This window comes from Geospiza fortis, unplaced genomic scaffold (assembly GCF_000277835.1).
Source record: "Geospiza fortis unplaced genomic scaffold, GeoFor_1.0 scaffold143, whole genome shotgun sequence".
In the NCBI taxonomy this organism is placed as follows: Eukaryota; Metazoa; Chordata; class Aves; order Passeriformes; family Thraupidae; genus Geospiza; species Geospiza fortis.
In genome coordinates this window covers 439,336-451,843 of record NW_005054590.1, presented here as the reverse complement: position 1 = coordinate 451,843, position 12,508 = coordinate 439,336, and the positions used below count along the sequence as shown (strand labels likewise).

At 41.5% G+C, this 12,508-nt stretch overlaps 1 protein-coding gene across 1 annotated transcript in view; it reads right to left on the bottom strand.

Moving 5' to 3' along the window:
* Positions 1-12,508, bottom strand: part of MALT1 (MALT1 paracaspase) — a 17,880-nt gene that overhangs the window by 4,776 nt on the left and 596 nt on the right. The window contains exons 2-13 of the mRNA XM_005429989.2: positions 11,582-11,748; positions 10,550-10,671; positions 10,025-10,175; positions 9,723-9,901; positions 9,380-9,476; positions 8,719-8,751; positions 7,612-7,638; positions 6,649-6,681; positions 5,593-5,796; positions 2,339-2,516; positions 1,102-1,176; positions 588-715 (exon numbers count right to left, since the gene is read on the bottom strand). Of these exons, the coding sequence (XP_005430046.1) occupies positions 588-715; positions 1,102-1,176; positions 2,339-2,516; positions 5,593-5,796; positions 6,649-6,681; positions 7,612-7,638; positions 8,719-8,751; positions 9,380-9,476; positions 9,723-9,901; positions 10,025-10,175; positions 10,550-10,671; positions 11,582-11,748 (1,394 nt within the window). The remainder of the gene's footprint in view (positions 1-587; positions 716-1,101; positions 1,177-2,338; positions 2,517-5,592; positions 5,797-6,648; positions 6,682-7,611; positions 7,639-8,718; positions 8,752-9,379; positions 9,477-9,722; positions 9,902-10,024; positions 10,176-10,549; positions 10,672-11,581; positions 11,749-12,508) is intronic.

The following is a 12,508-nucleotide window of genomic DNA, read 5'->3' as shown; positions in this document are numbered from 1 at the left end:
AACCCAGGGCAGAGCTGAGCTGCTGCACCTGCACACACCAGTCTGACAGTGTTCTGTGCTTGGAGCAGGTGTCTGCACAGAAGCAGTACGCTTTCCCTCCACACTTTTCACTTTAGTGCTTCTCCTATCAAAAATACAATCACTGAGCCAGGCAAATTAACACAGTGCACTGCTCTTTTTACTGCACTTAGAGAACAAATCATTATCATTGCTATAGCACCCTGAGGGAAGTAGGATTATGTTAATTGTTTAAATGATCATGCAAACGACTGGACTACCACAAGCAGCTGGCACCACACGACAGAAGAGCAGTTCTGTGGATGGACAATTCAAAGCTCCATGCAGAAAGATACTCAGAACAAGTAAGGTTCACTGAAGAGGAAAGTATAAAACTGAACACTATTAAAGAAGCTGAGCATCAGGAATGTTGTTCATACGCTGCCCAGTAGCACCTGCTATCTAACAAAGCACAACAAAAAAGATTTAATTCATGTAACACATTCACCATGAGAGGAAAGACACAGAAGCAAAGTTGTTTTCAGTAATGCAGACTGAGGAGACAGTTAGTGCAGTTAGCTGGAGTTCACCTTCTGCAACCTCATCAAGCAGAACAGTGACCTTCTTGTCTTCTAACAAACGGCCCTTCAGGAACTTCATGAAGATTCCATTGGCCAACCCCAGCTGCTGAATTTCATAAGCTTCTGCTCCTTGGCACCTGTGAGATCATCAGAATCAGTCAAGGAAAAAACACTGAAAAATGTGCAGGATTAAGAGTAAATTTATACTGGGAATGGGGAAAGAAACACTACAATTTGAAAACCAGGTTATGTCCAAGGCCAACCTGCTCTTCATCTTCCCTTGCAAGCAGCTGATGGAAGTTTCTCTTAAAAATGACATCACAGACTAGACCTGTTTATCAAACTGCTCATATGAGGAGCTTAAATTTCTTACTGACAACTTTAGTAAAGCTCCTGACTACTTCTATTCAGCAGTTTTTGCACTTGAAAAGTGACCAAGGTTACTGGCCCACAGCACAATTCTGAAAAAGATCAGCTATACAATCTCAGTCATTTCTGTGGCACAGAAAAATAACTTCCTTACGTTGCGTATCCAAAAACAATGTTGGCCGTAACCTTCAGAGCATCCAAAATAAGAATTGTGTCATCATATTCATTTCTGTAATAAATGGAAACACAAGAAAGTAAAATAGTTATTTGAGAACTCACAATGGCAACAAAATCAAAGCACAAAACAGAGAGAGTTCAGAACCAGTAATTTGTTTCACTCCTCCAAGTGTGTAATGGATCCTGACTGCTCAAATACAAAAGTCAGCACCATCAACACTCTGCCTGAGGGCAGCGTAAAGGCAGAGGCACCAGGCATTACCCAGAGAAGGGCATGCCCTAGTAACCAGTAGAGTTTGGCTGCAATCTCTGCAAAACACAATTCTGATATTCACCCATTTTAGGTTATTTCAAAAATGGCATGTTTTTATAATTTCTCTTTTCCCCGCCAAACATGGCGCTGTCAGTACAAAGCTAACGTAGATGGATTTTCTATTTGGACAGCAGATTGTGAAGCTGAATTCGTCGTGGGCATTTCATTAGCAAAGAAGTCTGGAGGCTCCACAGATACTGAAGTGCCAGCAACTTTCTGTTATGAAACATCCCTCAGAGACCAATTGCCAGAAGTGCTGACCGAAGAGCTGATTTGAAGTGCAAGTTTAATTGATCATAGTAGTTTCTCAACATGGAAAGAACACAGTACTTTGTGTAGAAAAAATCCCATAAATCAGTTGGTTTTTAACCTCTAAATAAAGATACAACATCCTCAGTATGGAAGCAAAATCCACGGCTCTCAGGAATTCTAACATAAGCACTTCACTTGAGCCCTTCTGCTAAGTTAACATGCCTTTGATCACAGGGCTTTCCTTCCTCCCTGTAATGAAGAAGATGGATAATGATCCCAGGAGAAAGGGCCCTGTTTCTTTTTTAAGATGCCAAATTTTACTTTTATCTGATCAGTCTGTTTATAATGTCTAAAAAACAGCAGCAGAAAAGAAACAAATGTAATTGAAATCAGGAAGCAGGTATGTACCCATGGGGACAAAGTCTAAGCACCAGGTTCACATCTCTATCCAAGGCCATGGGCAGAAATCTCTGGGTGAATCCTACTGTTGCTAAAAGCATTCAGGTGCAGGCTGTGAATCCTCAGAACCATGGACTTTGCAGTACAGTGAATTTCCAGCCTAAAGACTTGTCATGTGCAGGAGGCCCAGGTTTCTGTGAAGAGCCCAGAGAGCTGAGGGCAGCTGTCCCTCCGGGGGTGCAGGGGGTACCTTTTGCGACACATGTCCAGCAGGAACACGTTGAGTCCCGTCCGCTTCTCCTGCATCTGCCGCAGGATGTTCTGCACGCACAGGCAGTTTGCTGAGCGGTAGGGGTTCGGGGCATCAACAGGAACCAGGAAACTGTTCCCGTAGTTTTCGTAGCCATGGCCAGCATAATATAACAAACCTGAGTTCAAAACAGGTGCAATAGTGAGCAGGGCATCAGAGACTTCTGTCCATTTCAAAATGGGTCAAAACCGTCATGCACGGTGCTGACTCTGGGCCAGGGAGTTCACTGAAGCCACCCCAAGCCACAATTACATCAACTCCACAATACACCAACACAATAAATTAAAAGAAGCACAAAAATCACACATGCAATAGAATCAGTTAGACATTTGCATAAACACACCAAGTTAAATACTCTTAAAATGCTCTAATAGCTATGACCTCTAACAGAGACAGCCTGTTATGTGTAATTCACAGACAGGAACAAGGAAATGTGCCAACCATAAAACATCTTCTCCACATGTGCAATTACAAAGCTCTGAGCAGCACTAAGTCTGCAGCTTATAGACAGGAAAAAAAAATAATGCTGAGGAGTTTGGTAGGACTCCAGAGCACATCCCCATTACCGACTACCAACAGCTTATGTTCAGCTGATTGCAGCTATATCTCCTAGTCACAGACTCATGACTCTTCTGGGTCTACTAAACAAACTCTTTGCATGCTTATCTACCCAGAAATTATTATCCTGCCATCATGTCCCTCATGTGTCACTGCACAACAGTCTACAACATTTTAACATTTAGAATCTTCAATAAAACAAGAAAGTTTTTCTCAACCCTGAGAAAGGGAACTGCAAGCTAGGACTTAGATATTCCTTATATGAATAAAAATGTCCAATATGTCCAATATATTCATGCAAATTTTAAACATTTAAGTCATTTAAATTTGCATGAAGATTAGATGATCTTAGACTCAATAATCTCTACTGCCATAAAATGCAGTTACCAGAGGCTTGTATGATTTAATTGAATTTTCCTATTGCCTATTCCCAGTGCTGGTTTTCCTTAATGATGCAAATTCCACCTTCTAAAAAGAATTTTTATTTACCTAGTCAAAGCAGTCTGTGGGTCAGATCTGCAATTAGAGTATAGTGCTCAGCTGAATAAAAGTCAACAGAAATCTGACCATTTATGCTGGCTGGAGACACCATATTCTTATGTTGTTATTCTTACTAACATTTGCTGAAAAATTTAAGTCACTGCAACACTGGCAGATTCAGATAAAACCCAAAATAAGCCTCACTCTAACATACTAGCTCATGGAGGTGGGCATGCTTGATGTTTTCACCTTTTCAGTACACATAGCTACAAGAAATGAAAATATGAGGGCTACCTGAGCCTGGCGAGCTTCAAGAGACCTAAAAATGGTATAAAGTGCAACTGCATAACCTTGTTTCTAGGCCCTAGGCTAAAAAGAAAGTCTTCATGTGATTTCCAGAACTCAGCTCTGGACTTAAATCAGGGTTATATTTAAGATTCTATGTATCTGGGCATATATTCTGTAAGTAATTGGACTGACTGACTACATCCCTTTTCTATCCTTGGCAGATGACTGTGCTATGTGCCAAGTACCTGCAACAGTTAATATGTTGAGCTCAAGATCAGAAATAAATCTGCGCATACCTGGGGTAAGTGGAGTAAACATATTTGGAGGGCCTCAACAGAGACTCGCACACAACAATTTTAAGTAGGCTCAAGTTCCTCAGAGACGTCAGCATTTAACTGATACCTGCTTCCCTCCCTCCCTCTCTCAGCCCCTCTCATTTAAAAAGAAAGCAACCTAAATATTTTTAGCCTTTCAAACACATGGGTCTGTGCTTTTACCCTGTGTGGAATACAATGTTAATTGCAAGCTACATTTAGAACAGCACAGACTAAGACAGCAGAGGAGACAGTCATCATCACTTTGTTTACTACTCCTGCTCTTAAGGACCAGCATCTGAAATGCCACTTTCCTGGCAGTAAGCCAGAATTACACAACCTAGCGAGCATCAGGTTTATATGTAGCAGGGACTAAACAGCAGTAGTCATTATGCCTCTTCTATTTGAAGCTATGCCCACTAGAAAAGGCAATAAATCGTTACCTATTTGTGCACTGACAGCATCTTTTATAGGCTTTAAGCCATTCATAGCCACTATGCAGAAAGAACAAAGTAATCCTTTAAACAGAAGTAGTTATTGCCAAACACCACTGAAAAAAACACCACACTGTTCTGCTTACCTTTTGTATCAACTGGCTGGAAAAGTACAACTGCAAAAATATGCCATGTAAGAGCTTTCATATGGTGCTGCTGAGAAATTAATTAAGGCCTTTCAGTACTTCATTTGCTACATTCACATCCACAATTAGGGAGTAAAATTGAGAAGGTGCAAAAATCTCAAAGCTTACCCAAACAGATAAGCCTATCTATTTCCCAGGGAATAATAAAAGCAAACTGCTCTCAAAAGCCTCATATTCCTGCCAGACTGACGCTTCGTGTCAGGCAGGTTTTGGCTCAGATATAAATGCCCAAATGTCAGAGCAGGCAGTTCTGCACAGAGAGAGCATCAGGTAACACATCCGTAAAAAAAGTCATGCTAAGAAATAAGATAACCTTGTGTTCCAAAAAGGGATCAAATAATGTTTTCTTAAATGGACTTTTACTACAGGAATTCTGCAATCCAATAAATAGGGACCTGGGAAAACATTTTGCTCTCTGTCCTAAATAATTTCTGGAGTTTTCTATACAATCTTAGCAAATACAATCTTAGAAAAATGACAAAATAATGGCAGTCAGCAGAAAACGTAAGAACTTTTCTTACGCTCCAAACCAGATCACTCTTGGCCTTTTCCATGCAAGGCTTTTGCTCCATACATCAATTCCATCATACTCTCCCCTACTTCTGTCTTGTGCTTTGCGGCCCAAAATCAAATCTAAGCAAGCAAGTACTATCAAACAAAATAAAAGCCTGCACTGCAGTTTTAGGTGTGGTTAAAGAATGAAGTTCAAACATCTGATCTGTTGTAAAAGTAAAGGAACAATAGCATTTTAACCAAAGTCAGAGGATGTGCTGGTGGGTGCCTTTAACTTATTCTTCCCATTCTACATACATCATATTTACCCTGAAGGTTGTTTAGCTGAGGCAAATACCAGATGTTTGCTACTTGATACATACAAAATGGACCTACTTCAGAAGGGATTTACGTGTCCTTACCATAAACTCCTTCATCCAGGAGAAGTAAAAATTCATCCACTGCATTTCGCATCTCAGACTCAGTAAGATCCAGCAAAGATACAACTTTGAAATCCAGCTGCCTTAGCAAACTGGTCAATTCATAGACATCTACCATTGGAGCCTTGAGCTGGGGATGATTCCAGTAGCTCATGTTTCCTATTAACAGAGCCACCTTGTCTGTGGCTGCCAAGACACACAGAGGAAGAGAAAAACCATGTCACATTTCTATATTCCATGGATTCAACACCTTTAAATTTAAAGTTTTCCAGAGTGTAAAGGGTATCAATCTCACTACAGGGACAATATTTTATCTGATTTTACAAGTCATCCCACATCAACAACACAGCTCAACTCTCTTTTCAGCCTGAAGGAAAAAACTCACCTGCATGTGAGAGGGGAACACTTACACTCCCCCTCACACTAATGAACCTGAAAGAGCCATAAAATTCTGACAGAGGCCAGCAGCCTTTCCATCTGGTTAAGTATCAACGGGACAACATGCCTGACCACTCAAGTCTACAATGCAAATTTTAGAATGTGATTTAAAAACCCAGCAACTATTCTTCATATCACATGTGCTATCCATCTTTTTAAGAGCTTCAGCTCAGCACCAAAGCATCCACAGGACGGAACGGGGAGAGCTGCAAGGACAGCATTTCCTTAGCAGACAGGATAGCGATGCTTTCTATCACATCATCCCAACACCACTGGCTCCAAGGGTTCAAAGGAATGCAGTAACACACTGGCTAAGGCCTGGCACAGGAATCTGAAGCAGTAAACTGAAACAGATGAGAAGCTGCAAACGCTTCACAGGTCACTAAAAACACTGGTGCCCTTGGCACAGTTTACTCCTGAAAGGGCAAACAATCATTCTAAAAGGACTACGCAAATATCCACAGATCTCCCTCCCTGGAGCTCTCTATTTGCCCCATGGGTTTTGCACAGGCAGTATCAGGAGCAGCAATACTCAGGAGCAGCAACATCTGCATCCTAGATGTCAAATGCATACAGTCATTTCAGTACAAAACTACTTACCCACAGGTCTGTGACTTGATTCTTCTTGTGGGTCTGTTTGAAATAGAAGAAAAGAGCAGCGTGTCAGTGACTACAGAAAATGAACTGCATCTTCCCCACAGCCACAGTCTAGTAGCACTGCTTTCTCTAACACTTCGCTAGTTCCATGCAAGAAAAAGCCCTCTTTGGTTTTGGTGGGGTTTGGGGGTGTTTTGTTGGTATTGTTGTTTTTGTTTAGATGATTTCCTTCACCCTCTTCCAGCAAACAATCCTGACAGGATGTGAATAGCTAATTCTATAGATTAAGAAAGAATAGATGCTGAATCTCACAAACTGCACATTGGCATTTTCAATGACATCTGACCAGTTCATCCTCCCCAACAAAATGCAACATGCAAGGTGGGAGATGCTTAGCAGGGATTCCCATCTGAACGTGAAAATTATTTTATTCTGTACTTCACAGAGGGGTGGCAAAGCCAGTGCTGTGGCAAGAGAAACAGTAAGCAGTGTGCCAAAGTGGCTCACCTGTATAACATGACACAGTATGACAGAGAAGCCTTTCAGTGGTTGAAACTGAGGCTGGGAAAACGTATTTGATATCTAACCCAGGAAACTATCTTTGGGAGTTGAGGTTTTGGGAAAACTGTATCAGGGATAATCCCCTCTGGAGCTACACTACTACACTAACCACCTAACAGGCTTCAAATCACATTGGCTGACTCCAACATGACTGGGAGAAATATGCCACTCAACATGACTGATAGCAAGACACCACAAACAGCACCCCTATGATTCTCTATATGCTTCAAGTTCAATCTCTTGGAACTAGAAAGCTGTGCTGCTCTTAAGTGATACCAGCTCCTATTCAATTCTCAGTTACAGGTACATCCAAATATTGTAAAGTTCATACTGCAACCCAGCAAGCCTTCAGTGTAACATAAAATGAAGATACCAAGTTAAAGTTTTTCAAAACTTATCACTTACCTGATTCCTGAAGATCACTTAAATCTTCTGTGAAGGAAAACACCAATAAAATAATAGTTTAAACAAGAAGCAGAAACCCCATTTTATTAGTAAAAACATAAGTGCCATGCCATTATTAAACAAAGCTGAACACAGAAAACAAACTACATTTCTAAAATACTTTTGACTTTGCATTTGTGCAAATCAAACCTTTTGTGTTTATTCCACACAGAGAAGAGAAAATCCTACAGCAATACATTAAGCTGTGCTAGACACAGCATTACAGTACAGTAAATGTAAAAACAAAGGGGGGGACAGTTAGGACACCTCAATCCCACAGGCATGCAAGTAGGTTGAGGGAAAAAGGAACAAGGTATCAGAATCATCCCACTGAAGAACAGATGTTTGAAGGGCTGCTGAAAAAGCAACATCCTGAGCAAAAAATCTGATTTTGGGAAGCCATGTGTATTCAGAAAGACTTCAGACACAATCTTCAAACATCCTAAGCTACCAGGGGTTTCACCTCTTTATTCTGAGAACACTGGAAAGCAGGGAAAAGAAAATGAACATCTCTGAAGCAGCAGTGCTCTCTGGGAGCAGCCTCACATCACTGTACCCAATCCCCTGTGCTGCGGATACTGCAGACTCTGAGATGCTCAGCAGTCCAGAGAGGGATGGCACCAACATCTGGGTCACAATACACTTCTCCTCCCTGTTGCAACAATGCAGAGGGGAACAGAAATCATCCTAAGGATGTTGCTAGAAACACTTCTGCAGACATGGAGCTGGCATTGGAACTAGCTACAGCCAGCTCTCCAAGATCACCCAGGTTCCTGAATATCTCCAGATTTTCTTGCTAGGATGTTGCCTCCTGAGCCCCACCAAAGAAATCCCCAGATCACTTGAATACCACAAAAGAAGGAAGTAGCCTGTTTTTTCTCCTGTGTGATCTAGATCATGGTGTCCAGGCAAAGAAGAGAGAAGCACATGCAGAAGGACTGTTGCATCATCCATCACTGTTTAAACCCAGGTTTGCCTGAAAACCCACACATGCCTTTCAGCAACACACTCAACAACCTGTCACTCCCATCACCAATTTTTAAAACTACAATTAGAGGTTTACCTTACCTTCTGTGCACTCCACCGCTACAGCTTTCCTTCCTTGTGTTTTAAGGAGGGAAAAAAATTGGAAGATGAGCTCTCAGTTATGAGAGTTAGCACACAAGGTGGAAGATAAAGGGCACTGTCAAGCTGCTGTGCAATGTGGCTCACTTTACAGCAGTGTAAATTTGCATTGGCCATAACACTGTACAGTAATGATTCCTGAAACTTAGGAGTACTACTCTATGGTATTTCTCAGGTGAGGAAGTCCTCTTCAGTTCACTGCAAATACACAGACACTGAAATTCATTCATTCTACTTGAAATGAACAATCAATCTCACCTCTCCTGATTGCTGAAGGACTCCATGTAACAGAGTTCATATCCCCAGCAAGGTTAAAGTGGTTTTTAGTTGTCAAAAAGCATAAATCAGCTAGCAATCTGCTAACAAGCCACATACATACTGGCAGGGCCAAAATGGGACAGCAATTCTGTGCTGCTTACCATAAAACCCCAAAACTCTAAAATGCCATTTGCTGGATGCAAGCACAGGTGTTTTAACAAATGGATAAACTAAAAATAGAGAAGGCATGTGCTTGTCTTAATACTGAAAGCTTCAAAAAAAATTTTAGTCATGTGGAAGAAATGGACAAAGGAGCTGACCTGTATGAAATAGAGGAACTCCTTACCTATAATGACTTCTACTTTCTTGCTGTCTTCGTCCTCCCGGTCATTGAACACATGACACCAGTATGTTCCTTGATGTCCCACATCCACGTATGTTACCTATGCAAGCATCATCACAATCATCCCAACAGACCTCCAAAAAATACCTGCATCAGGTATTTAAGCCTTGCATCTAAGCCCCACAGGCAAAAAAGAGTTAAAAAACTAAAAGCAGCACTTCCAAGTAAGCATTTAATCAGAAGTTACCAAGGTTCTGGAGAAATTATTTTCTTCAAGGGAACTTTGTGTGGTAAGCTCAAAGTGGTTAACATTAGCTCCCAAGTGTGACCCATTGCAGTAACTTACTGTGTAGACATTTTTGCTCCCATTTGCCAAAGGAAATCCATTTCTGAACCATTGGTAATGAGGAATTGGGTTTCCAACAGCTCCACATTCTAGTACCAAAGCATCCCCCACTGTCAGGTTTTGTGGCTGAGGCTGATTACAAATGCTCAACTTGTTTTCAGGCAAACCTGTTAAGAGCCCTTAAAAAAAAGGAAAGGAAGTAACAAGAAAAGGAAGTGTGAGACAACCTAAGCACAGCAACAGGGACCCAAGTGCCTTGAGGAAGCAGGAAGGCACTTTCAGAAGGTGTTTTTGCCACTCACCGTGAGGCGGATCCTGAAGCTCCCAAACGTCAAGGCGCGCCCACCGACTGAACATGAAAGAAGATTCACTGTTCACTCGACAGATGTAAAAGCCAGAATCCTTTACACTCACTGGACTCAAAACCAGTTCTGGAGAATTACCGTGGGGAACCTGCACCAGAGGTGAACCAAAAATCCTTCAATTTCGATTGGTTTAATCTTAACCAGGATCAAGCATTATAATATTTATTTCCAAGTCCTTAACACCATCCTCAACTCCTTCACTTTCTGGTAGGCTGAGACAACTGAACTTACAGCTTCCTTTCTGCCCCATTCCACATTCACAGCCCCCAGTAATGAAGTGGTGTGAACACAAGGAATCACAGTTTTGTTTTAGCATGTTTGTAGGATCATCCAGCATTGCTTAAACTTTATGAGTTTTATGAGTATATACAGCAATCTTCTCTCATTGTGAATAAGTCTTAAAAAAAGGACAATCCAAATTCATTATGTTTTAAAAACGCTGCATTCTCTATGGACTCTTACCTCTCTTTCCTGCTTGAACCACTGGTATTGCACAAATGGGTGTCCTGTTGCCCAGCAGCACAACTTGGCGACCTGACCAGATAGCACTGCTTGAGAGTCTGGCTGTACAACAATCTTTACACCTTTAAGACAGAATTTACACATAGGAAAGTTTTGAAGAAATACAAGTCCATAATTTATATTTGCATTTAAATTGCCCTTGGAGCACAGAACATTTCTGTCATTAAATATACTTGAAAATAATTTGTTTGTACTGTGTATACACACAGTTCCAATTAGTTATATTACTTTAGGACATTCAAAATTGTCTTCCACTACACAAAATCCATGCTCAAATTGATCAGTACTCGATGGAGCTCATAAAAGATTTAAAGTATATCATTCATGTATTTAATTTTAAAGGAAATAATGTCTCATGGTATCATGGATCCCTTTTTGGAAAGGTATTATCAGTTTTAAATGTTTGCTCACTCTCAACAATTTCTTTGAGCTGTTCAGATTAAGGCCCAGCCTGAGGGAATCAAAGCAGTCAGAGTTTAAGTCCAACAGAGCATATTTTCCTGCTATTCCTTATGCACTCTTATGAGCTGAATCTTTGGTTTCAGCTTTATGCCTTTGAGTCCTGCAGAACACAGGGCTGGGGTTTTCTGCAAGGTCAAATTTTCTACTTCAAAGCTTAACTGCCAGGAGAGCAACTCTGACACCACTCCAATATGACACAGTTATTTTCTGAACCTAAACCATTCCAGATCTTGCTACAGGATAGTCCCAAACCAAATCCACTGGAGACCAAACCCCAGTCAGCAGACTGAATGACAACACCCAGCCAAGTCCAAGTCTGCAACGACACTGCATGAAGGCTTGGCTCACATTTAACCTCAGAATCAGATCAGCCAATAACCTCGGGAATCATCTGGATCCCAACTACCAGAATCCAAGCACTAAAGATGTTTTTGGTTACTGTAGAGGGCTACCTTGAGTGCTGCCAGTCTAAAATCCAGGGCTGCAGTGAAAGCACAGCGCAGAACTGACCTGAATGGCTGAGACACCGGAGAGCCTCTGTGTGCTCCAGGGCCTGCAGGGACTCCGCCAGCTCCACCACAGTGCAGCCCCGATCCCCCAGCAGCTTCAGGAGACTCCAGCTAGGACTGCCTTCTGGCTCCAGCACCTGGAGGGAGCACTGCTCCAAGTCCAGAGGGCTGTGGAGTAATGTGAGAGAGACACAGCACACACCTTCTCAATACCTTTTTCTCAGAAAGAACCTGGGTAAACAATCACTTGCAGATAAATAAAAAGATTTCTAAAAATAGAGATGGGAAATTCCTAGCTGATTTGGACATATTTGCAGCATTTCCTTCAAGTTTCAGGAGTTCAGAGGTTATTCAGTGACACCTCCACAGACAGAAACTGGTATTAGTGAGCTGGATGGTAAAAGAGATGCATATATCTCACAATTCTCAGCAAATGTATTAAGAAATCTTCTATTTTTCACTTTTAAAGTGTCAGCAGAAAAAAGTAGTACAGCACCTTTCATTTCCATGAGCCTAATTCAGAAGCCGTAAAGAGTGAGTCAGACTCTTAACTTCAAAGTACAGGAAACTGATTTTAAAGTTGTTTTAAACAAGTGACTGCTGGAGCCCAGCCTAACACACCGACTGTGCAGCGTAGTTGACTGTGTCTGAACTTTATAGATTCAACTTTAGTGTCGTTGTCATCACGCACTTTCAATCACAGCGGATTCAATCAACACAAATAAAGAAATAATGACAGCGATCTAAAGAGAATACAAGGTTACGTATTTCCACTAAAAAGATTTATCAACGTTTCCTTCCTTAAATCACGCTGCCACGCAAACCTGGGGGCGAGATACCTTCAGTATGTGGTGATACCGTCACTTACCAAGCAGACTGTCAGTGTTTTAGGGGATCAGAGAGATAAACACGCAGCGCTGCCCGCGCC